This window comes from Alternaria dauci, chromosome 7, assembly GCF_042100115.1.
Source record: "Alternaria dauci strain A2016 chromosome 7, whole genome shotgun sequence".
Taxonomy (NCBI): Eukaryota; Fungi; Ascomycota; class Dothideomycetes; order Pleosporales; family Pleosporaceae; genus Alternaria; species Alternaria dauci.
Genome location: NC_091278.1, coordinates 1,813,017 through 1,837,876, shown reverse-complemented (window position 1 = coordinate 1,837,876; position 24,860 = coordinate 1,813,017). Strand labels below are relative to the sequence as shown.

The 24,860-nt window shown below is 53.1% G+C and overlaps 7 protein-coding genes across 7 annotated transcripts; 4 read left to right on the top strand and 3 right to left on the bottom strand.

Annotated features, from left to right (window-relative positions):
* Positions 1 to 1,873: 1,873 nt before the first annotated feature.
* ACET3X_007739 (uncharacterized protein) lies at positions 1,874 to 3,702 on the top strand. Its single transcript, XM_069453918.1, has one exon. It carries the CDS (start codon positions 1,950 to 1,952, stop codon positions 3,570 to 3,572), a length of 1,623 nt encoding a protein of 540 aa, XP_069304902.1. The 5' UTR covers positions 1,874 to 1,949; the 3' UTR covers positions 3,573 to 3,702.
* A 1,575-nt stretch (positions 3,703 to 5,277) lies between these two features.
* On the bottom strand, positions 5,278 to 6,827 carry ACET3X_007738 (uncharacterized protein; the record flags this gene model as incomplete). Its single annotated transcript, XM_069453917.1, has 7 exons — positions 5,278 to 5,600; positions 5,744 to 5,808; positions 5,861 to 6,083; positions 6,135 to 6,285; positions 6,389 to 6,468; positions 6,517 to 6,573; positions 6,620 to 6,827. 7 exons carry the CDS (start codon positions 6,825 to 6,827, stop codon positions 5,278 to 5,280), a joined length of 1,107 nt encoding a protein of 368 aa, XP_069304901.1.
* Positions 6,828 to 9,908: 3,081 nt separating this feature from the next.
* ACET3X_007737 (uncharacterized protein) lies at positions 9,909 to 10,607 on the bottom strand (the record flags this gene model as incomplete). Its single annotated transcript, XM_069453916.1, has 1 exon — positions 9,909 to 10,607. The coding sequence occupies one exon, from the start codon at positions 10,605 to 10,607 to the stop codon at positions 9,909 to 9,911; it is 699 nt and encodes a 232-aa protein (XP_069304900.1).
* Positions 10,608 to 11,858: 1,251 nt separating this feature from the next.
* On the top strand, positions 11,859 to 16,645 carry ACET3X_007736 (uncharacterized protein). The gene is made up of 3 exons (XM_069453915.1): positions 11,859 to 11,954; positions 12,007 to 13,741; positions 13,832 to 16,645. The coding sequence occupies exons 1-3, from the start codon at positions 11,921 to 11,923 to the stop codon at positions 14,061 to 14,063; spliced, it is 2,001 nt and encodes a 666-aa protein (XP_069304899.1). The 5' UTR covers positions 11,859 to 11,920; the 3' UTR covers positions 14,064 to 16,645.
* A 978-nt stretch (positions 16,646 to 17,623) lies between these two features.
* Positions 17,624 to 18,304, top strand: ACET3X_007735 (uncharacterized protein; the record flags this gene model as incomplete). The annotated part of the gene is made up of 1 exon (XM_069453914.1): positions 17,624 to 18,304. The coding sequence occupies one exon, from the start codon at positions 17,624 to 17,626 to the stop codon at positions 18,302 to 18,304; it is 681 nt and encodes a 226-aa protein (XP_069304898.1).
* A 1,901-nt stretch (positions 18,305 to 20,205) lies between these two features.
* Positions 20,206 to 20,810, top strand: ACET3X_007734 (uncharacterized protein; the record flags this gene model as incomplete). The annotated part of the gene is made up of 2 exons (XM_069453913.1): positions 20,206 to 20,345; positions 20,402 to 20,810. 2 exons carry the CDS (start codon positions 20,206 to 20,208, stop codon positions 20,808 to 20,810), a joined length of 549 nt encoding a protein of 182 aa, XP_069304897.1.
* Positions 20,811 to 21,123: 313 nt separating this feature from the next.
* Positions 21,124 to 24,552, bottom strand: ACET3X_007733 (uncharacterized protein; the record flags this gene model as incomplete). The annotated part of the gene is made up of 6 exons (XM_069453912.1): positions 21,124 to 22,738; positions 22,806 to 22,910; positions 23,312 to 23,660; positions 23,713 to 24,186; positions 24,237 to 24,345; positions 24,406 to 24,552. 6 exons carry the CDS (start codon positions 24,550 to 24,552, stop codon positions 21,124 to 21,126), a joined length of 2,799 nt encoding a protein of 932 aa, XP_069304896.1.
* Between the last annotated feature and the right edge of the window lie 308 nt (positions 24,553 to 24,860).

The window sequence follows — 24,860 nt, the reverse complement described above, 5'->3', positions numbered from 1 at the left end:
ACCAAGTTCAATGCAGGAAAGTGTAATAATTCAATGTCTCAAGTTGGTGCGGAAGCCAAGACGCTTCCTTCCTTCATCCTCAACTGAGGATTGCCTAGAGTCAAGATCAGATCCGGCTTCAACCCCCACATTCTTTTAGAGTTCGTTCAGCCATGTAGAAGGTGGATAGGGAGCATGGGAACACCCCTGAGCTGATTTAGCCGCCGGGCGATATTAGGCCTATTCGTGAGTCGAAATTTTGTCGATTCAACGAAGAGGAGACGCAGTGAATGGGGCATAGCCATCAATTGTTGCGGTGGAATGTCTAGTGCTACCATGGAGACATTTATGTTCGCCACAGGAAGTGAAGTACGGCAAGTGCTTTCGGCCCTCGGCGTCACAGCAAGACTCAGACTACCATATGAGCCCGGAACGACCAAGAACGTTATGAATCAGGTATAGTCCCAAAAATCGTCAAGTTGTATGAAACCATGGAAGTCGTCACCAGGCTGCTGTCTCGTTCCAAAAAGACATGTATAGTCCCTGCAATGATGACTATGTGGTTGTCAGAAAACCGGAGCGAGCACTGCCTTCGATCATCGCGTGAACTCGAACAACCTTGATAAAGACAAGATCGCCTACGCCGTGGGTGGGGTTAAGGCTCGCCAACGATCGCATGACATTTGTTTCAGTGCTGACAGGACTCCGAAGGAAAGACATTGTAGCAACGAAACGGGACGCTAGCCTCAGCTTAGGTAGTCCAATGTTTTGCAATGGGCGGATCTTACCCCAGATCACTCAGAAGTATCTGGGCACCCCCGGACCAGGTCTGAACGATCCGGCGAGCGTTCGGCTGGATTTCATGTCTCAGCGCGACGGTAGCACCACACTTAGGCACGTCCTGGAGTGCATAAGGCTGAGATATCCGGGGCCTAGTCTCTGTGCTACGTCTGGGCATGACTAATAGCAAATTCAGCTTTCGACGTCGGAGGAGAGGAGAGACGGTGCGAAGCTACATGCGAGTGTGTCGTACGTACGCTCTCTTGACTGCGGGAGGTAACGAGCTGGAGACGCCGGTTGAAGTCCCTCTATGCTGTTGCACCAACAGTATATTGCTGAACTGGCTCGTTTCCTCCGCATGTACTGCTCAGCTCGCCGTGCTGAAGCTTGTCCTTTACGATGAAAGGGCGAATGTTGCGAGAATTAAGGGCACGAAGTGCTTTCAGGCTGCGTAGGTACGGGACGCAACTTCAGCATTGTTTTCGTCTCCAGAGTTCAACGAATGAAGAGCTGGTCAATTCCCGACTGGGGAGTGGGATAGGATGGAGAGCGCAATGACATGCGGCGTAGTCATGACAGGCCTGATGAGGTTTTCCGATGGGTGAAGTCTGATTCGCTCAACGCCAAGGCCGTCACCCGATGAAGGGCCGGCCCTCCCACTATGCCTAAAAGGATGTCGCCGCCACAAAGTTCCCCGAAATTGATACAGCTAAACTGCAGATTTTTCCTGCTAGGAACACACGGAAAGGCCAAGCTACACATTCCACACGGTAATCCCGCGATAAGCATTGCCGCTTGTACCTTCGCGTTCAGGGCGACGCGAACTGGCGGCGCCAACCCGCTCGTAGCCGACTTAATCCCGGCTCGAAAATTTCGATCACCCTACCATCACGGTTCAACCTCTGCATCTTGCGCGGCAAAACGACTGTATTGCCCGCCAAGTGGAGCGACGATGAAAATTTGGACGGTCGACTGGCTTTCCAGAACGTGGAGCACGCCGACGGCTAACATGGTAGCTCATGGAGTATTGCGAGATGACTCCACTTCCTGTGACCGTGGGTTTGATTGAAATATCGATTTTGTCCCTGGCTCTTGCGCACTTGACATCAACCATCACGACTTCATTATTGCTGTGCTCCTCCTGAAGCTCAAGCCCCATCTTCGGGTTCTTTGTTGACACCACCACCAACATGGCATCCGCCTCTGAGGAAATTACGCCCAAGATGGATCAGCGGTCGGACAAATCGGTCCCTCACTCAGCGAGCGACCTTGAGAAGCAGGCCGCTCCCCCCAAGGATGAGCTACAGCGCAAGCTTTCGTCCCGACACTTGCAGTTTGTAGCTATCGGCGGCACAGTCGGAACTGGTGTCTTCATCGCCAGCGGTGGCTCCATCGCTACTGCTGGTCCCGCTGGAGCACTTTTAGCTTACGTTTTCGTTGGTAGTCTGGTGTACTCTGTCATGCTCAGTTTGGCTGAGATGGCAACCTATCTACCCATCTCTGGTGCATTCACACAGTATGCTGCTCGTTTCGTCGACCCTTCGCTAGGTTTCTCCATGGGATGGATCTACTGGTTCTCATGGTCCATTACATATGCGCTCGAACTCACAGCCGCCGGTCTCATCATCCAGTGGTGGGACTCGGACCTCAGCATCGGTATCTTCATCACCATCTTTTGGATACCGATTACGGCAGTCAACTTTTTGCCCGTCGACATCTTTGGAGAATTTGAATTTTGGTTCGCGCTGATCAAGGTTGTCGCCCTTGTTGGCTTCTGGATCTACGCCATCTGCATGAACGCAGGTGTCGGCTCGCAAGGCTATATCGGCTTCAAGTACTGGGACTCTCCCGGTGCTTTCGCCCCTTATCTCGCGGAAGGAGCTGTTGCCAAGTTCGTCGGTTTCTGGGCTGTTCTCATTCAGGCTGGTTTCGCGTACCAGGGTACTGAGCTCTGTGCTATCGGCGCTGGAGAGTCCGCAAATCCGCGTGTGACCATGCCTCAAGCCATCCGCAAGACTTTCTGGAGCATCTTCACCCTGTTCGTCTTCACCATCTTCTTTGTCGGTATCTTGGTACCATACGACAACGAGGCCCTCCAGATTGGTGACACAAACGCCGGATCATCCCCCATGGTCATTGCCTTCCAGCTCGCTGGTGTTTCCGCCCTTCCTGATATCTTCAACGCCATTCTGCTCACCGTGGTGCTTTCAGCCGCCAGCTCCAACGTCTACTCTGGCTCCCGTATCCTTGTCGGTCTTGCAGAAGAGAAGTGTGCCCCTGCGTTCCTCAAGGTCACAAGCAAGCGAGGTGTACCATACTGGGCAACTGCAGTCACCGCCGCCATGGGTCTGCTGGCTTACATGAACCTCAGCGCCAACGGTGGAGAGGCTTTCAACTGGCTCCTCAACATCGTCTCAGTCGCAGGTTTCATCGCCTGGACTTGTGTACTGATCTGCCACATTAGCTTTATGCGTGCGCTCAAGGCCCAAAACATTGACCGCGACACCCTTCCCTTCAAGTCATGGGGCGGCCGTCCTCTCGCCATCTACGGTGTTACTTTCTGCGCCATCATCACCATCACTCAAGGTTTCACCGCATTCGTCCCATGGAGCACTGAGGACTTCTTCATTGCGTACATCAGCTTGATCCTTTTCGCCGTACTTTACATCGGCCACAAGATCGTTACTAGGAGCAAATTCATCAACCCCGCCGAAGCCGATCTTCTTACTGGAAAGTTTGAGGACGAAGTGAGCGAGACCTGGGAGGAGTCATCTGCCTCGGGATGGAAAAAATTGATGAACAAGTTCCTATAGGCATTGCTCCATGCATAGGCCTTGGCAACGAAAAGTGTTTTGGATTTGATCCGATGGCATAGCGTAGCGTTTACAGCATTATGTGGCGTCCTGATTTCTAGCGTTTAGGTTTGCAGATACCAATGTTAATGTTTACTTACTTCATACTTGACTCCCTTGTCGTTTGCGTCTAGTGCTCAGGTCATGATCAGCATAGCATTTCTCGTATTCATTCAGCTGTGTGGCTGTGCAATGATCATCTTGGTTATCTGCAATCAGTTTGTTGATTCACACCGCCACACTGTGGCTATGTAGTCATGTTCACCCACCATCTCGATCACCAATACAACATGCTAGACTATTGAGTATCAGGTCTATCAATGTGCACCAGTACTGCAATGCTCGTCGCAAGTCAATCGACAGGAAAACAGGCTGGGTTGAGCACTCAAACTTGACCAAGGTGCGACACGTGCAGAGTGACGTGGTGGGCGTCTTTCGCTAACCCTGCAAGCAGAAAATTGTACTGTTTTGGACCTCCAAACTCATATTATCCTATCGTGGTATCATGCTACATCATCGTACAGTCAGAACCATTCGCCGTCGCTTAGTAAAATTATCGTGATGAACCAAAAATTAGGTTCTCGCCTCCATACGCGCTGACCCTCCGCTACCACTCAGCTTCACCCCAAAGTAGTCCCATCTTCCGTCTCCTAACCCCATAGCCTCACCACTTCTACAGCGCCCAGTCCTAGCGCTGCCACCTGTAAGACGCGGTTTGGCAATAGCATGTCCGATGCAGCGCTAGTCGAGTTTCCGCCTCCGCCTCCGCCCTTGCCACCTTTTCCACCTTTGCCGCCGCTGGATGCTCGTTCTTCGAGCTGAATTTCTGGCACTGTGAGCACGTTGCGTGCTGATAATGCGTTGTGGAGTTGTTCGCGAGACTCGATGGTTGCAGGCTCTGGGTTGGCGAGGGGGGCTGGGCTAGCGAGCGCGAGAGTCGCAAATAGTAGGCTTGCTGCCGCGGCAAACTTCATTGTTGACGATGGCTGAAGTAGGTTTTATAGTTGAAGATTGGAAGTGCAGTAGTATAGAGGCAGGGTTTTAAGGGATGGATGACTGTATCAAGAATGCGTGTTCGATAGATGATTCGTCAGGAGGATATGTTGGTGTTACTTGAAGCGTACTGCGAATGTTTTGTTCGACTGACAGCGGCGTATTTTGTATTTATGTATCGTAGCTACAAGCGGTATGCTCTATGATGCACGCTATGGACGCCTTACACACAGCCTGCGAGGTCGCCAACACAGCCTGCTTCTAACCCGTCGCGACACCTATAGTGGTCTGTGACGTCGTGAAGTTTGCACCAATAGTGACAGCTTGTGCAACCAGCCGTAGTTAGCCGCGAGATTGGCTGACGACTTGGCTTTCTTGGCGGTCAGCTGAACAAGCGTCCCGTCCCGTCTTCGATTGCCTGTTGAGAGAGCTTGTAGAATCGGAATTGGGTATCGCGTCGTATGTGCAATTCTCTCGATTTACAACCAGTTGACCATCCCGACGACTGACGGCCTTGGTGAGGTTCGCATACCCTAGGTATGGATTTGCATGTTGCCGGCGGTGCGACTGGTGGAGATGAGTGGAGGAATCATCGATGTCCTCATATTCCGAGCCATCTGAAACTGTCGCTGCTGGAGCCTTCGCGAGCGTGAATCTGCTTGTGTATCGACAGCTAACAGCTCTCTCCCGAGCGCATCTCGTACGATTCTGATAGATTTTGTTTGCTTTCTGAAGGATACTGCTCCATGTCTTGACTGAATGTGTATGATGGAGGCGAACGGGCCGCGCATGTGGTTGAGCTGATGACTGTCCTGGCTGGCTGTATATCGTGGAGGCGAACGGGCCAAGCACGTGCTTGGGCTGACGAAGAAGGAGAATTTCGCATTGCTTTTGGAAAGAATTGCCGTGCCATTGGTCGAAGAGCAGCAATGCTGATGAAGGTGATGCCTAAAGTGCATTCTCCTACTGTCAGGACAAGGCATATGACGCTTTCATCTATGCACCTGTTAGCTAGTGTCTCTGAACTGCATGACGACCATTGACGGAAGTCCAGCTGCTGACTGATATAACGTGTGTTTCTTCGCCTTCATGGTCTGGACAAGTCCGACTGCTGACGCTTAGAATGGAAGCTTACTTACAGGTAAGATCTAAGCCGTGTAGTTGGTGTAGATAGGCAATGCGGGCGATGCCTACAATACATGCGCTACTGTGGGTCAGTATAGTTCGAGAGTATGCCGTATATGCTCGTGACACACCTTGCACCTCCTGCTAAAAGCACACAGAGAATGAATCGTTGCTTTTTTGGTAGATTCAGCTTCCAAAGATGGGATAAGGGTAGCACCAAGAGAAGGAGATCCGTTGCGACGTTGACGGCGGAGCTGGCGTAGAGATAGGTAACAAAGTCCAAGCATGTTGGTTCGACAGTGAAATCCCACACTCCTCGGACAGGACGGCACTGGAAAACGGTGACAAGAATTGCTGTAGGTACATCAGCTCACGCAAACTCTCAGTGAGGGTTGTGTGTCTCACCCGTAATGAAATGGCCTACGATGATAATAGATATCACGTACATCTTCGTGCGAAACGCTCTCTCTTGGATGAAGCGGAGGTATTGCGATATGATGGCGATTTTCGTCAACGTAATAGCGAAGCTATACAAGATTTGGCAGATTATGAGATACTATAGTGTATTAGTCGCTGCGGCTTGACTCGAGATTGCCGAGCTTTCGTGGTTACCAATCGCTAGCTAGGAACGTGGCCCTCGATAAGATGTTTATACTTACCCGTATGCAGATCTTCAGTGTATCAAAGAGCGTCGCTATAGACAATAGCCAAACGTGTTGCCCAATGCCATAGCGGGTTGCTATGGTACCGTCAACTCGGACCAATAAAACAGACATTTGCTGCTTACCTGCAATGGCCATACCCGCTAGGGCAACCGTAAGGACCGCGGCGAAGATGATGAGGACTGTTGCCCATTAGCCAGACCCTCCCGTCTTCTGTTCAGCACGTACCATCGTCGAGAAAGATATGCTTGACGTATCTTGCCCTCGAGTAGATTCGTAAAGCGACAGTCAAGACGACCAGGATGATGGAAACGGTACAAGTTATTGTAACGGTACCAAGTCGTGATGAGAGGTTGCTGAAATCAAACTCGGTGATGTCGATTTCGATGTTACCGAAGAAGAGGGGTTCCGCGCCAGGTATGGGTTGGTTCGACATCCTGCAGGGACTCGGTACTTTCTAACACGGTATGAAGAAAGGGTGTGTTCCGCATGAAGATGTATGAAATGGAGAGTCCTTTGAGGATTTGAGTCGTCGAAGAATTGGGTTGCGACGGGCGGATTGTTAGAGAGGCGGGCCACCTGCAATAGAAGCGCAACAGACTGGTTGTAGCTTTGATCGTCATTAGTGACGCCCAAGACCACGTCTAGTATGTGGCGTCTCTCAAAACTCTGGGTGAGACCATACTTCTATCGGCCGACTGCCCGCCGACGAACACGACACTAGAAGTTAGTCTAGAACGTGGCGGAGCTGTTGCCCCAGATGAAAAGCAACATGTAACCCAGGTACTTGGATCGTGGTACTGGGTATGTTGGAAAGACTTTTGATGCCTTTTCCACTTGCACTCATGCGCTTGTATCACCTGACGACGCAGTTTCCACGATACAAGCACAGATGGGTGGTCTGCTGATGACAGATTCCGAATTTCGAGCTATTCAGGGTGTGCAGGCCTGCGCTGTGCAGCTAGCTGCCAGCCTCCTAGATGCTCACACCCTTCTCGAGAAGACTCAGCCCGTATTACCTTATGCAGGCACTAGTAGAGTCGACGACAGGTTCTGGAGAAACTGTGTCGCTACTTTCACAACTCATCGCCGGTTTGATTGGCCATGATAAAGAGACTGACCGAACATATCCTCTCAATATAGTGACCTAAACATGTTGGGCGGCCATGCAGTGTCGATCTTAGACGGTACAAGAACCGTGAAGTTGAGTCAGCAGCGTGCTGTGCAAGGTCGAGATCAGATGTTCCGCAGTCTCGCTGGCTGCCTTGGGCATGGTGAAAGTCTATTGCAAGTGCGTCTTCTGTGGCGTCACTCGATCCGCAATCGCTCCTCTCCGCGTGCTATGACGGTAGGCGATCCTATTTGTTGAAAATAGTCACTAAGGTAGTTGTAGCTCTTCAATAGCTGCTCTCTCCTTGTCGCCGTGTGTCGAGGTGATGGAAACTTCGATAGGGTACCCGAGATAGATTACACGCGGCAGGTCGTGATGTGACTTAGCAAAGAAGCTTCTACTCACCATGTTGATGGGAGCAATGTGTTTCGATAAGAAGCCTGAATCCGTGGGTAGGTGCCTGACGAGCAGACGATGGCGCCGGGCTACGTTGACGGCGTGCAACGATGGGTGCGGGATGGTGAGGGAAGCATCCTGACGGGACGGAATCGTGTCCGGACTGCTGGTCCGCCGCCCGCGCGCTCCACAGCACGGGCTGCAATGCCTCTTCTCTCCACAAGGTCCCAACTCTCCACCTCTTGATGTACTCGCGCATCTCCATCGGTTCGACGTAAGCCTTCACAAAAGGCGAACATGTCCCTGCATGCGCTCATCTCCACAAATGCATCGCGCGCTGCTGCATTATCTCTTGTGTTGAGCTAAAGCTTATCACTTCGGTGGCGCTCGCTACTCGACGTACTCGCCCAGCCATTTCTTGTGTGGCATAGCACAACCTTTCCGCAGGTCTTCTTCATCTAAATCCACTGCTCTAAAATTCACCCCAGGTTAGATCTGGTTGCTCCTGCGTCCTTACAAACCTTTCAAGAGCCCCCGCATACCATTATCCTCGTTGCACTCACATGTAGTTTGTTGCGTCATTTGCTGCCCAGCCGGGCTGAACCATGCCTGCCACGCGGAGGATGTATAATCAAGGCATAGGAATATACTACAACTATTGCACACATCAGAAGCAAGAGATGGATGGTTACGCACTCCCGGCCGTGGTGGCTCCCGCATCTTGGCGACCTCGACAACAGCGGAGCCCCGGAAGACGCGTCTCCCATCGGCACGTGGGCCTATAACAAGTAAGGCCAAGTGGACGACGACCCAAGTGGACGACGGCCCAAGTATATGAGAGAAAAGGAGGCTGAGTCGCCGACAAGACACCCTAGTAATGCCGAGTTCGAATGAGCGATGGGTGCCGCGACAACGCCGACGCTTGAACCCGGAGACATGGACAGGAATGTCGTCCTTGACGTGCGCTAATCTGAGACATCGGTATATATGTCGAGGCGGGGTAAGCTATTCTTGCTTTAAGAAGCGTGATCTGGTTTCTAAGGTATCCCCGAACTTGTCTACAATCGGTAGCTTATATACACTCTGCTGTTGATTTACACTCTGGCATTCCCGGCCTTATTCAACTCCTTTGATTAGAATTACAATGGCTACAGCAACAGACCCGACTGTGCCACTTCCCACCGCGACCGACAATGACGATGACAATGACGACGATGATGGAGTTCCCATTGCGCCCGCACCACCACAACCATCAACCCCAGCACCGAACGTCCCTACAACATCAGTGTCAGCATCAGCATCAGCATCGTCTCCACCGACTCTAACGAGCGTCGCCTCTCCAACTTCGACTGATGCCTCAGCTTCCTCAAGCCCGACTGCCGTGTCCGGAAGCGGCGGCCTTAGCTCTGGTGCCAGCGCGGGCATCGGTGTAGGAGCTGCCATTGCTATAATTCTACTTCTGCTAGCAGGCTGCTTCTTTGTTCGACGAAGACGGTCCCGGTTGCGCCGCCTGTCCGAAGCATCCGCCGCCAGCGACGCTGCGCACGACTTTGAGAAAGCCGGAGTGGGGATGGGCCCAGATATCAGGGAACATAGAGCGGTTGGCCCGGCGGAGATGGAGGCTGGAAATTCAAGTGGGTGGCGCCCTTCTGAGCTCGCCAGTCCCGTTGTCCCTGTGGAAGCAGCCGGTGATCGGAGCTTTGCCGTAGAATTGCCAGGCTCCGGCAGGCGTAAGGAAATGAAGTAGAGAGCGGCTCTTTCTAGATTCACCAATCGATGGAGAAGAAGGGCGGTTCGAGAAGGATTTGAGACCACCATTGTAATCACAATGGCACGTTGTATGATAGTGTCTTGTGTTTTCTTTTTAGGCGTCATCGGAATATACCCATTTTAACCCCTTCGTTATGGCTGGCAGTGTCCGGGATCCCACAGACCTCTTCGTGTGCGGCTTAGAATTCGGAGCTTTTATCGTGTTGTTTCGTTTGTGGGAAAGTCTCACAAGGCCGTGGCTCAGGTGTTTGCGTTCTCGCGATGACCCGATGGAAAATGCGCATTTGGAGGCGGTGAGATTGGCGAAGCGTCCTGCGAAGAATAACACAATGATGAACGTAGTAACGGCGACACCTCACCAGGAGAGGCCTCAGGTGGTGAGATTGTGAGGAGTGGTAGGCGCGAATATACGGTCTCAAGGGTAGGACCTAGAGGCTCTGGCTCAAATGCCATGCTCCATGCTTTCCACTGCTCGAGTTTCCGGGCGTACAAATCTTCCGCTTCTTCCGACATGTCGTGGTGCTTGCCGTTCCCATCTACTTCTTGCGCAGCGATATCGCCGTACAGTTCGGGTATCTGACCTGCATCCAGCTCGTAGATGATCTGAGCATCTGCTTCGACAGGTGGCGGCGGAGGTAATGATGGCGACGACGCAGGTGTGGCGGCCCACCAAGCCTTCTCTTGGGGTCCGGCTTCGGCATCCATGGCCTCTGTCTTTGTTGTATGAAGTTGTGCTCTTCGAGCTAGCACGCGGTTCCTCCGTCTGATGGCAAAGAAGGCGAGAATGGCGATAACGACGACCGACACGGAACACGCTACTCCAATGGCAATACCACGCTTGATGCCAGGTAGAGCCAAGTCAGTTTCCAGGGCAGTTTCTGCCTCAGTCGTTGTCAGGTTGGAAGCTGTCATAGTGGGCGATGGAGCGAAGGTCGCCATGGCTGCGGGATTCACTCGAAGCTTTACACATGCACAGGACGTGGAAAGAGAAAAGGTTTAATGCTTCATTGTAGATTGCGGCTCTCGGGCATATGCAGTACATGATCGGGGAATCTATTGCGGCGCAGTTGTGAAGCCTGCATGATCGCCGTACCAGGCTGATATTGAAACCATGCCAGAGGTGGCTTCGGCGGCTACAGCTCGTTAGACTGGGGCGTGAAGACGCTGCTCTGGACCAACCAACCCCCGGCGCGTAGGGGCAGTGCAACAGACATGGAACGCGGCGCAAGTCTGTGCGATCGGGGTGTCACGATAATTCTTGCGTGGTGGAGAGGAACTGGGGCCGGCAAGATGTAAGGGGCATGAGGCTGAATGGTGGTGTTGCGGCACCGTAAGCGTGGTCGAGTAACAAGGCGTCACGTCATTGTCTGCCTTTTGAGCATAGAGCCCACGCAACCACCGACACGATGCTTTTATGAGTTCAATGTACGCACCCAAGCTGTCTATGTTACTTTGCACCAATCTTCCCAGTAGCTGTGAGTAGTTTCGTCAAGACAGGGCAAGGCCTTGGCCTGTGCGAGCACCCCCAAACCGCACCCTGCCCAACTCTGCGACTGTGTGCTGGCATGGAACAAAACTTTCTTTTCTCCACTGCCCTATCCCCAGAAAGATGAATCAATCACCACAAGCTCGGCCATCCCGCTGTCAGCCACGGGTTTGACGGCGAGAGCCATGCTGCTAGGCTGCCCTGAGGGTTGCGGGGGTCTCGAGCCGCTCCGCCTCGCTGGCAGCCTGAACCTCAGTTTGGAAAGCAGCCCCATACTTTTGACGTGTCTACCTGATATACAGAGTCTATCACCTTGACGGTACTTGGGTTGGTATTAAAAATAATCTTCAAGGCGAGTCAGTTGTTAAGCAGCCGTCAGTAGCGATCGTTTACAGCAACTGTTGGGAAGATGGGGCCAGATGGCTGATCATCCACAAGTTATCGACCATGCCATGTGGTCTCGACACGGCCTCCAGTGCAGCCTGTGCGACGGAAGGTCTTGAGCTTTGGCGCCCTCTTTGTGAGGCCAAAGAACCCAAACGGCTGACATGATAACACATGAATGTGTGCAAGGGAACATGTCACGAAGAAAGCGCTGGAATGGAAAGTCGTACTAATCCCAACATGAATTAGCGCTGCGGAGGATGACGCTAGGCCGAGCCTCATCCATGTCCCCCAACGCGAACATGTGCGCGTTGAATCCACGGCGACACGGCAGTTTGACAGTTGTGCGCATGCGATATTGGCTCATGCGCATGGACTCAACATGAATGAAGAGGATGATTACGAGAATGGCAACAGTAAATATCCCCAGCCCTCTGCATGCAGCGGTTGACTGACGGCGCGCAACAGGTTCCGCCGAGGAGGAAGACGAACAGGAGGAGGCAGATGCGATGGATGTAGACGAAGAGGAAGAGGGCGACGATGCAGACGACGGCGACAATGACGACGACGAGGCAGAGGGCGACAACGACAACGACGATGAGGACCAGGATCAGGACCAGGACCAAGATCAAGACCAGGACGAGCCCGACAGCCCTTCACAGCGACCGCGCGGTAGCATACCCAATGGAGGCACACCCAGACAACCCGACGCTAACCCTGCCGTTACCTATACCTCACCCAGCCCTCGAGCAGCAGCTTCAGGCGTGCTCGGCAATCTGCCCTTCCGTCCCAGCGTGCGACAAGAGGCCTTGAATGCGCCCATGTACGACATAATACCCACCATCGCCGCGCCGCACAGTACCTCGATCAACGCCATCACGGCCACACCGGACATGCGTTGGGTCTTTAGCGGCGGGGCAGACGGCTACATACGCAAGTTCAACTGGGTGGATACTGCCAACGGAAAGCTTGCCCTGACCGTGGCCCAGCGGCATCCCTTTGTCGATTCCGTCACAAAGGCCGGAGTGCTTCTGTCATACTGGGAGAACGAAGACAGCGCCGCGCCCGAGAGCCTGTCTCCTGTATACTCGCTTGCAGTCCACCACCAAGCCCTGTGGCTGCTGTCTGGTCTCGACTCGGGAGGCATAAACCTGCAGTCTGTACGCCACCAGGAAGGAACACGCATACACACGCTCAAGAACCATACCTCGGCTGTGTCCGTCTTGACGTTGTCACAGGACGAGACATCGGTGCTGAGTGGTAGTTGGGACAAGACCATCAACGACTGGGATCTGAATACCGGCCAAGTCAAGAGGAAGTTTGAGACTAGCGGCGGCCAGATCTCCGCAATCGAGCAACGACCGCTGTCTACGCTCCCTATACCACAGGACACGGAAACCCTCCCGCTTTCCAACGGCACCTTCTCCTCCAACAATGCCGCCCGACCCCGAGCCAACGGCACCCTCTCCAACGGCGTCGATACAAAGCCCGTCATACCAAAGGAGGAGGGCACAGAAGATGCCCAAGGATCTCCAGACGACTCGTTGTTCGGAGACAAGGATCAGGACTCGTTGTTCGGCGACGGCCAGGAGAACAACCTCTCAGCCACGCTTCCTTCGTTCGGCGATGATGACGACGAGTTCTCGAGGGCCATTGCGAACGGCATACAACAGGCTGACGAAGACGCCAACGCTGATATGGATATGATGGACATGGGCGGTCCTGTACAAGCACCCGAGGAGCCAGCTGCAGAGCAAGTGAAGGAACCCCCAGCAGCCGCTGACACACAACCAACAGCAAATGGAACTGCAGACGTTCAACTCAATGGCGCTTCCAACGGTCTGCCACATGCAGAGGATATCGAGAAACCTGCAACCACGTCCGCAAACCAAACCGAACAGCCAGCTTCCTCTGAGACAACCTTTGTCGACGCGTCGATGGACGGCACATTACGTATCTGGGACCGGCGGCAACCAAATCCCGTCGCACGCATAACACCACCACGAAACACACCTCCGTGGTGCATGAATGCATGCTGGTCACCAGACGGCAACTTCATCTACGCTGGTCGGCGAAACGGCACAGTGGACGAGTACAGTCTACACAAAAGCCTACGAGAACCGCGACGAACATTCAGATTCCCCAGCGTCAGTGGCACTGTAAGTGCCGTCCGGGCTATGCCCAATGGACGACACCTCATCTGGTACGTTGATCTCTCCCTCTCCCATCCTTCTTTTTCTTCACATGCGCACAGATTCACGTACATCATGAGACAATTACTAACGTACATCAGCGCGTCATACGACATCCTTCGCCTCTACGATCTCACACACGACGAGGCGGGCCCAAAAGCCGGCGCGGCCGCAACCCCCTTCTTCATCGTCCCCGGACATCGCACAGGCGTCATATCACAATTATACCTCGACCCCACGTGTAACTTTCTCATCTCAACAGGCGGAAACAGAGGCTGGGAGGGAGCATCCACCGAGGTGATGCTTGGCTACGAGATCGGCATCGGATCCTAGCATGGAAGCGTTCTGAAACTATACCCATTGTTCACGGCGTTCGGAATGGCGTTCCTTGACGACGTGGTTTGCGTGGACTTTTGTGATTGGGCAGTAAGAGTAGCACGTCAAGAGTTGAGAGTTTAATGTAACGATCGTGACTGCACCGCGTGTGCTGGGTGACGTAGCTGTGGTGTGAGGCATACGCAATTGCTAATGTTGACATGTCACGACAAAATTGTTAGGTTGAAGTTTATTCTCCTTTTCTTTTTCTAATCTCTTGTGCTTCTTGCAACCATTGCGTTTATTTTGCCATTGCAGCTGATCGACTACGTACAGATTCGGCGTCTTCGTACCGCGTCGGTTATTTCACGCCGAACACGCATCCAGCATAAATCTGCGACACGGAGATGCGGGGTAAGATTGATCAAATCTTTGCCAGAAGCGTTTACTATTCACGAACAGTTCGAGACCACAGAAGCATTGCGCAAGGAGGAGAGTAAAAGCGAAATGACGTAGTCGGTGAGAGCCTCGCCGTACCAAGGAGAAGCATTGGGTGCAAGAGTTGGGCAGTCAGTACGCGCGCGCATGGCAGATAATTCTCGGATCGAGAGGGGCGATCTGAGTCCGTGGTGTTGCAGAATTAGAAAGACAGTGGGGCTCTTTCCAACCTGCACCCCGCGGACACACCATCACTGGCGTCGACATCAGCACAAGTCGAGTACCTAACAGGTTGGTATGCCGGCATGTATGTCACCATCGGCACGGTGTGTCGGCCTTTGGTGGAGGGATACCGGCGGTGAGCGCCTCGTATGTATGAACGGAGACGAAACGAAACGAGGCATGATGAACCAATGACCATCTGCTCGCCCGAAACCCAAATCGCACGTCACAAAAGTCCGAGGTCGGCCGATGCTGGTCCGATATGTGTTTCAAGAAACCTGTAACATTCGAGTCCGAAGGGTCAAAGACCCACAGCTATGGTGTTTCTTCCTTGGTGCAAATGCAGGCAGACGGCTCGGGGAATCCCTGCTTGGAATTTGTAGGCTAGCGATCGACTTAGCTCCCGTACGCTCGCGCCTCGTAGATCGTATCGCGGAAGGCATGGCGGAAATGGCGGTGTAGAGCGGTGAAAGGCATTGGATTCTGCGACTTGAGGGACGTTGAGGGACTACACGACGAGGATGTGAATGTCGGTTGTGAAAACTTCTAGTCTTTCTAGGGTGGTCCCAGCGGTGAGTGGTAGATCACAGTACGCGTGCGACTGCATCGGTCGATTTGTGTAGACTACGGACCCAATGATTTGCAAAAAGCAAACAGTGTAGAGAGCGCTACTGCGATATGCGGAGTTGTAGTTCACCAAAAGCAGTAAGCCGCGATGCTGTTAAGGTAAGAAGCGCTGCAACATCGACGCCTGCGTAGTGTGGAAGCCAGCATGACCACGAAAATTATGCGCCTCGAATACCGTACCAAACTGAGAGAGGACTGATCAAGTCAGAATTTAGACGTTGATTATGCGCGGCAAAGGATGGGAAGTTTCTATTCGCAGACGTTATTTGGTTCGCATTGAAAAAAAATAACGGCAGGGCTGTCCAATCTCCTGCTGGAACGCCTCTGCCTAGGTATTCGATGGCGTAAGCGACTTCTCGTAGTTGTGGAGAGAGGAGCCGAGATTGACATGTGTATGCGCAATCAACTATCAGGATGGGTGGTATCTCCAACACCGGGTCGCATTGCGCTCGTGCATGCCGAACATCAGTCAGGACATCATAAGCCACTGAGGCGTTCACATACTCGTGTGGAGAGCTGATGCTGAGCAGTTGATGTCTCTTCTGGGAGCTTAAGCGAGCGGAACGCATCCAATTCCAAGCATTTCAGGCGAGTCCGACTCATCAGGCGGCTCAGGGTTCAGGTGACACAGCAGTGGGTGAGATAGAGTTCCTAGTCGGGCATTGAGGCGCACGCCCATTTTGGCGCCGGGAACCGCGGTACTGACCTCCATCTGAACATTGTCGACATTGACCGCTGGACGTCATAGAGCAGTGATTGTAATAATCAAAGGCCCAACAGACAGGTCGCGGGTATGCAGACTACGTCAGTCCATCTCTTGTAAAGCCCAAGCGGAGTCGGGCCGTAACAGTGTCGTGAGGAGAGGAATCTTGGAAAACAGTAGTAATCTTGCAGTACTGCAAAAGTTAACAGTGGAGCCAAGCGGTAACGCCGCGTTATCCCAGGTTGTCAAATGATATGGTAGTCCTCCCTGGTCAAGCAATTTATCAACCTTCTCATGGTGAGCAAATGTCACGATGATCCAAGGTCAAGTGTTGGTTGTGGTGTATTGGAGCCGCATCAGCTGAATCAGACACGCAGCTGAAACTCCATCCATGACCTGTCCACGAAGCCTTTTGGGAGGAACGCGCGCCCGGTTCGGTGTAGTTCACCGTCGGCTGCAGGCACCGAACAAAGGTTCACGCAAGCAGCCTCGTCATGCTCACGATAGGAATCGTAGGGCGGAAGTAGCGGGACTCTAAGCAGTTCAGTCAGGGCCTCTCAGAGACACAAGCGAGGTGGCGTGTGAGCAAAAGAGGGTGTGAGGTGGACCGAAGAGGACAAGCTTAGAATGAGGCTGAGTGGGAATAGAGAGAAGGTGATGGTACTGGTATGCTGTGTGATCTGCCCCGCCCTTGGCGCCGAATCGTGACTACGGCGTGGTGTCTTCGGGCCTTTGTGGCTCCACCGCAACCCACTCTCTAGTCCGTCTTTCCTCTCGACGCCTCGCTGCAATTTGCACGATCGCGCTGGTCAGTCTCTGGCCATAGTTTGACACCTAGCGGTAGTACATCGATCGACAGTCCTGCATTAACGGCCGTCGAGTCCGCAACACCCAGTGGCCAATGCGCGCGTGCAGGCTGCTGCAGGTCATCCTACACCGAGATGGTGTGCCGCCAACCATCTCATGTGGTCCGCCAGCCATCACTCTGCCAGTCACCCACTCCCTTGCGCCCTGGGATCCCTACCTATTCCGTTCACGCTGCACTAAGCTTCTCATCCACCCTGCACGCTAATGCGTATGCACTGCACATGCAGGGCACCTCTTCTGGCGGCATCGCGCGCCTGCAAACATAAGTACCCAAGGGAATCCTCCAGAATACACATTCGGTATCCGGATATCTCGAGGAGGATAAAGCACGGTGTCCTACTAACAGTCGCTTCTTGACTCGTCCCTCTCCCAGGCAAACACTTCCTAGGCAGCACTACCATTGTCTCATCTTCGCCGCCTTGTCCACTCCGCCCTCCTGTGACTCCATCAGAGGCCTACGCCCGAGTCACGCATATATATCTGCGTGTGCCACTTGAGCACTGGCGAAACTACTACAAAAACAACCTTCCCCCACCACCACTTGTGAACCCTCGTTGTCGAGTGTTTGCAAGCTGTTGTTTCAGGAAGGACCGGCCAGGAGCCGGAGCTGATCACCATTCTCGGTCACATCGCCTTTGTCAAGGTTGAATCAAGCACTAAACCAGCACTCCCTGTCCGACGTTCATCGCTCCTTCGAAAGTTCAAGGACCTCTTCTTAATCATGCCCTCCTATCTACGAAGCGCCCCTCGTTCCTACTCGTTCCCACCCTGGGTCGACAACGGCAACGAGGACACGCGTGAGAACGATCTTCCGGACATTGACGAAGACCCCTTCTCGCACTTCATCTCGCCACCAATCACTGAAGCTGACGACCCGTACGAACTGTCCCTGAGCGCAGGCATCGACACCCAGGAAGGACCACGCGCGACCAAGTCTTCCAAGTTCAAGTCCAACGTCGCCAACAAATGGGCCCGATACGTCAAGAACAACCACAACCAGCTTCACAACCAGTACCACGCGCCCACCATCTATGAGGAGGAGGAAGAGTCTTTCATGGGTCTCGACGATGACCGACTGAACGACATGCCACATGTCGTGTCTCAACTCAGCCCACCACGCATTAGGATCTCTGAACCATGCCGAGGTCGCGCACAGGATCTCGCTACTCGCAAGCAGCAAAATCGTCGCCGTTACTCGCGCACACTATCTGGTCACCGCCATTCATGGCGGGAACCCAGCCCGGATCTATTCACTGTAGACGAATCTGAAGAGGAGGATGTTCCCGCGCTACGGCGCGCAAAAACCAGGAAGCCCAAGGACGGCGCAGAACGACGGAGGTCGTCGACACGATCAAAGTCAAGGGCGAGAGTAGACTCGGTCACAGGAGAGTCAATTTTGTAATCACGAGGAAGAAAGGTGTAGCGGGGTTGAGGTTGGGGTCGGATACACAGCATTGCGCGGCGTTGGTGGCTTTTTGACTTTACGCATACAGCATTGGGAGGCGTCTTTGGTATACCACGGGTTTGCTTTTTTTTTCCTTAAAAGGTTATACGCATTGGGCGGTGTTTCACTGAGCATTTACACTTGGAGTTTGCGCACTGCGCCAGTATGAGATCGATCGAACAAACAAATTCCACTTTATAATACCTTAATGCATATCCTCACACCTTTTCGTGAACATGAATTGCGAGTTCGTCATCAAAAGGCTCCCACGGCACAACTTGTCCGAATCAGCCCTTGGAAGCGCGTATACTGTGTCAAGCACACGCAGGCAGTCCCCCACACCAAACGTGGACTACTGCACGCTAGAGTAAGCGTGCGGTACCGTGACCTCACGCCGCATAGCCCACGATAGCGAAAACAACCAGCAGCCCTAACAACGAACATCCCTCTTCGCGCGCTTACCGCTTCAACCCTGAACCACCCGAAAAGTGTCCGCGTGGTGGCTCTCACAGAATGTATCGGGTCTGTCGGCATCGCTGCATCGCGAGAAAAGGCGAAGATTATCTTATCAACCAGCCTGCTTATATTTTTTTTTCCTTCGCCAATTCAGCCTCACGATTTCCCGCATGCAGTAGAGGGGTCAAGATTTTCCATCTCAGTTACCAAAATGAGGCTGGACTATACCGCTTTGTTCTGTTCTTGCGTGCAATCTCACGCATGAGGGCGTGCCAAAAAATGCATTTACCGGCATGAATGCTTCCATGAGTACCCCTCACTTTGCCCATTCACGAAGCGCCGCGTGCCGAAATTCTTGCAGAAAAGTAGCATTTCCTGCCGCACATCTTTACGCGAAACGGAACGACGCGGTGATCTACCTGGCTTGCCTGTCCCGATCTTGACACGATCTGACCTGACATAACCTGACCACTTGTCATGTCCACGCTATTCTATCTTGTTCGGACGGCAGACCCTGCGTCTTGGGAATTCACTTTGACCCTCTCATGTCGGCGGGTGAGCTTAGACTGCCGCAAAGGGTCACGCGGCGCGAGCAAGCCTTGTGGCGGGCTTTGATCCGGGGGTCGGCAAAGTTGACGATAGTACTGAATCATGAGGCTGGTTGGCGGCGTGATTGTGCGCAGGCGGGGTCTCTTTTTTTGATATTTCTCGTTACGACGGTGGGGTGGGGTGTGGGTTGGGCATGTGGCCTGTGTTGCGGGAAAGAGTGGCTTGCTGCGCAGACGGGCCGAACTTGTGGGGTCTGTGTTGTACACGCATGTCTTGGGCTGGCAAAGAATCAGGAGATATGAGATTGTGTATCCGAAGGCGTCATAATGGTCGTCGATGCGATCGCAGAGGACATGGTGTGCGGCGTGTTGGACCGCGGACGCATGAAAGGATGCGCAAGAGGTCGTCATGTCAAAGTACATGTCGTGCGCAGCGCTGCAGCCGCTTGGCTTCATGGTAGACGCAGGGCAACGACAATAAGGAAAGTCGATCTATCTGGCGTCTCGCTAAGTGGACCACAGGCGGGGGAAGCTTACGCGTGGAGAAGGCCGGGTTTCAGAATGCATTGAAAGACAGTGGAGAACAGCTCGCGATAGTTGATGAATTAAGGGAACATAGTCGTTGCGCTAGATACAGCCGTCGCTGCAAAGCACATAGCATAGACCGCATTTCCAATGGAAGCCATTACTCTGTGGACGAAGAACTCGAACCAGCAATGCGCGTGATATGCCCAGACCTAGCGCGTCTCGATGACGTCGTCACCTGAGACGCGACTCCGGCTTTGGTAAACCATGCACCAACATACATCAACATCCACATCCATTTACCCTCCCGACCCTCCTAGAAACATCATCATGCCGCGCCTAGACGAAAATACTCAGCAAACCCTCCGCGATGCAGAACAAGGGATCAAGAGGCGAACAGCGGGTGCCTGGGACAGTTTCAGCAACTTTGCTCTACGCGACAACGTGCTCGAAGTAGCCGTAGGACTAATGTACCACGCTCCTGCAGTAACACATATACTGCTACCGTACTGATCCAAACAACCAGCCTCGCAGCCTCCTTTACCGCCTGTGCAAATTCGCTCGTCTCCTCGATAATACTCCCTATAATCTCCCTCCTTCCTTTCATCTCTCGCAACCTCGACTCCAAATTCGCCATACTGCAGTCCGGGCCCAACTACAACGCCTCCATCTCCAACGGCTACAACACGCCTAAACAAGCCGTCGACGACGGCGCCGTGGTACTGGCTTATGGCGATTTCCTCGATAAGATGATGAGGTTTCTGGCAATTGCGTTGGCGCTTTGGATTATCGCGTTGGCATATTCGAGGAGCAGCGGGGATAATATCGTGAAGAAGCAGGTCAAGTGCAAGTTTTGCAGGAAATACATCAGTGAGAAGGCAAAGAGGTGTGTCAACTGTACGAGTTGGGTGGATGGGAGAGAGGACCGAGGGTAGGATGTAGGCTGGTAAAGTAAGTGGCTTGCTGAACGCTGCAAGGGACATTTGAACACCATCGGTCTTTAGGTTAATCTGCGAATTTCACCAAGCATGTTACAGAAGAAATGATACAATAAAACTCCATAAGGGTCATTTTTAACATAACAAGCTCTTCTTCGATTCTCTCGAAATCAGATTTTACCATACTGCACAAAGCACTAGAGGAGTTCAAAGGGAAAATGGAGATCTTTGTCGACAATGGAATCAGCAATAAACCTCTTATATGTAGACGACCTACATCTTACAACACTCGGGGAAAAAGATGACAATCCTAACCCTCGAAGAATTTCGCAACAAACTGGGCGACCTCCGCAGGCCTCTCTACCATGGGCAAATGTCCCGCCCCCTCAATAACCTTGAGTTCAACGCCACTGCCCAGCTTATCCGCCATATTCTCCTTCATGGTCTTGGGCAGCACACCATCACCAGCACCAACCAAGAACGCGCCCTTACCCTTGTATCCAGCCATCTTCTCCCTGATATCATACTGATGCAGCGCCTTGACAGAATCACGGAAACCAGACAGAGAATTCGTCTTGACCATGTCCTTGACACGTTGAATCTTCTTGGCTAGCTCCGCATCGTCGTAAGATTCCTTGACGAACCAGCGGCGGACTGTGACCTCGGCGAGCTGTTCGCCAACAATGGGTTCACCGGATGAGGCCTTGAGGCCTTCCTTCTCGGCGACACCGACACGCTCGTTCCAGGCATTGACGTTGGAGGGAGGGGCAAAGGCATTGGTGTCGCAGCCTACGAAGGCTGAGATGCGGTCTGGGTAGGAGAGGCCTGCGTTGAGTGCTGTTGCGCCGCCAAGTGAGACACCGACGATGGATGCTTTCCTGACGCGGAGGGCGTCGAGCAGCGCGATGACGTCGTCTGTGAGGGTATGGACTGAGATGGGTGATGTAGAGTTTGCCGGAAGCGTGTTGCGTCCACGAGTGCTGTATCGGAGGATGCGGTATTTGTCGTCTGTGGCTTTTGCGAACTCTGCGACGAAGTCGTCCCAAATACCATAGTCGACGAGGATGCTGTTTGAGAGAACGAGCAAAGGCGCATTGGGGTCGCCAGAGCCTTCGAGGCGGTACGGGAGTTCCACGCCGTCTTTGGTTGTGATGAAGCTTTCAATCGCCGGTCGCTTGTCTGGCGTCGTGTGCGCTGGATATGTCTTGACCTTGCCCTCTGTGCTCTCCACGGGTACCGTGTCTTTGCTTGTCAGGCTTTGTAGGTCGCGCTGCGCAGCCCCAAAGGTGTAGTACAAGTCGTAAACTCTCCTCCTCCTTTCTTTCACGACATGCTTGTAGATCTTATTGCACCATTCGGTCGTGGTGGCAGCCTTGAACTCGGGCCCTCCCAGTCCGTTCTGCGGCGCATACTCATGCAGCGCAAGGAACTCCTTCTCCGACTTGTGTCCGCTTTCGAGATCCAGGTAGGATGTAACAAACCTCCTAGTCCGCCTCCATCCCGGAACCTTTTGCAGGAGCGGTACGTGCTCCTCGTCATACCACTTCTTCAGTTCTTCTTCCTTGTCTGCCCCGTCCTGCAGCGCAAAGCTTACGGCTATCATGACGTTCTTCTCCCCCTCGTTTGCTACCTCCTGCAGGTCCTTGAAGTCGTCGTCTTTCCACTCGCCGAGCAAGTCGTACGACCGTCTGTCTACGAATATCTGCTTCATGGTGTCTCGTTCGCGTTGCGTCTGCGCCGGCGCGCTCCGGAGCCTCGTATAGGGTTCCCTTGTCAGCCATTCGAGCTCGTCGAAGTCGTAGATGGCCATCCACTCTGGCTTGTCTTTGGAGCCGGATGCATTCTCGAGGTCGGTGGCGCGATAGCGGAAACCGTTGTTGCAGAAGGGAAGGCGAAGGCGGTTGGGGCCGTGTTCGTTCTGGTACCTTTGTGGGAAGAGGGTCAGGTGGGATCGCGAAGAAGCAAGAATGCGGCTGTCGAGGGTCAACTTACCAATCATGGAACTGTGCTTCAGGCAGGCCCTCCTTGGGCTGCATCGTCACGTACAAAATGCCTGGTGTTGACTTTGATGCCATGATGTCTGTTGCAGTAGAGTAGCTGTGACTTTAGTGTGAGTGTTGCAAGCAGCAGGTAAGCAGATCGAGGAGTGCAAGAGGATGGAAAGTGTATCAATTCGATTAATGCAACTATGCTACTCCGAATCCCTCGTGTGGTCCATGACGAAGCTGCAGAAGGAAGAGCTCCCCCGATGACATCTGCCGGCTGGCGTTAGTTCGGGCGACGGCGGTACCGCTGCCCCTCATTCTTCCGAGGCTGAACATAGACCCGCCCCTTCCACGCCAAGTTTCGGTACCTGGAGGATTATCGCTACTCACTCCCACCAGAGCTAATTTGAGCGCACTGCCATTGGAAAGTTTCAGCTACCAATACGTTGGATTCCGTCTGGGATTCTCCTACAAAGGCAAACGTGTTTCTAGCCTGCATCCAATTAGTCGTACCAAATCGCGTTCATGCCAAAGCCCTTCTCGCCAACCTCCAACCTCGCGACTCTTGCCAAAAATTCGTCGTGCCATCTATATATTTCCACTCCGCCCTTCTCATCGTCCGTAAGTGCTAACCACTCATCCGACCACGGACATGGCGATACAGCGTTTGAGTGGCCACCAGAGGTTGGTGTAGGATTGAGGCAGATTTGTCGCTCAATGGCGCCTGACGGAGCAATCTTGAATGCGGCAATGTAACCGGTGAGAGAGAAGGAGTTGGACCGGGAAGTTGCGAATAGATAGTTTGAGGATTTGGTGAGAAAGCAAACGTCGGAGCGGTACATGGTGTCTGCGTTGGGGATGCCTGAGATGCTCATTTAGCTTTTGGGATCGTCATGGGTAGAGGGACGGTTTACCAGGTGGGATCAACGGGTACGTCTTATGCGTGTAGACGGGCAGCTTTGTCTGCGGGTCAATCACATACTCGCACAGCCTGTTTCCTGCCTCCATCAAGGCATAGAGATAGTTTCCTGACGGATGCATCTCTACCCACCTTGGATGGTCTTTCGGCGCTGGGGCCTCAGTAAAGCCTACCGTTTCCAGCCTACCCTCATCGTCTACTTTCTTATGACACCATACTCGATTCGCCCACATGTCCGCGCTGTAGAGGTAGGTTTCCGAGGGATCAAATACCATGCCATGGATGGCAGTCTTCTCGCAGTACTCAAAGTTCTGGATGTTCTCTTTGATGTGTCCCGAAGGATCGACGGAGAATATGTTACCGTAGCCAGCGTAGTCGTAGAACGGATTGCAGTATACGGCGTAAGGAGGCTTCTGGGCCGGAAGGAGGAAGATGGCACGCGTTTTCGTATCGGCATCGTTTGCTCTGGCTGTGAAGCCTGTCAGTAGTGACATTCAATGCTCATGCTGTGCCACTTACGGTGTCCACCCATGGGAAAACTTCCTGTGTGTACAATCTCACTCGGGCTCCTGACTTCGTGCGAACTCCATTTCTTCATGGAAGCTCCGTAGATGTTCTTCCTCTTGTGCTGTGTTTCTGGGGATCAGCCGTTGTTGGTTGCATCCATGTTCGGGAGTTGCGCGCATACGTCGAAAGCCATCCAGCTTATGGGCTCATCCTCTGGAGTCTCCGTCTTCTTCACCAGCTCAAGCTTTAGTGTCTCGTCGTCAAACGCGACCGTGATGATCACACCCGGCGGCGTCCACGTGCCAATCATGAGATGATGCTTGACCATGTTGGAGGTTCCTTCTTTTCACAGGATGTGTCTTTCCCGTTGACGTTAATGGACAAGCTGCACAGGAAACTGCAAGACGAGATGTCTGTCTGCCGGATCTGCCCTCGACTTCTCACCAAGTCGGCCATCGCGTCGCGTCGTCAAATTTCCGGGGTCCCCTCCGAAGGCGGGGCATTGGTGCAGAGGACGCTAAGTCCGAGGGGAAAAGGGCGGGTAAGACTTCTTCCACATCGGCTGCCTTTTAATTCGCCAATCCGCTCAGCTCGAGGCGGGGCAACCGTCGCGACATGGCGCGACCTTCGGCACTG

What these genes read in the sequence shown, in the direction of transcription:
- ACET3X_007736 (XM_069453915.1), top strand. Translation starts at nt 11,921, where the DNA reads ATGAATGAAGAGGATGATTACGAGAATGGCAACA. An exon ending in TGATTACGAGAATGGCAACA is followed by an intron (nt 11,955 to 12,006) that starts GTAAATATCCCC and finishes GGCGCGCAACAG; the next exon opens with GTTCCGCCGAGGAGGAAGAC. An exon ending in AATGGACGACACCTCATCTG is followed by an intron (nt 13,742 to 13,831) that starts GTACGTTGATCT and finishes AACGTACATCAG; the next exon opens with CGCGTCATACGACATCCTTC.
- ACET3X_007739 (XM_069453918.1), top strand. Translation starts at nt 1,950, where the DNA reads ATGGCATCCGCCTCTGAGGAAATTACGCCCAAGATGGATCAGCGGTCG.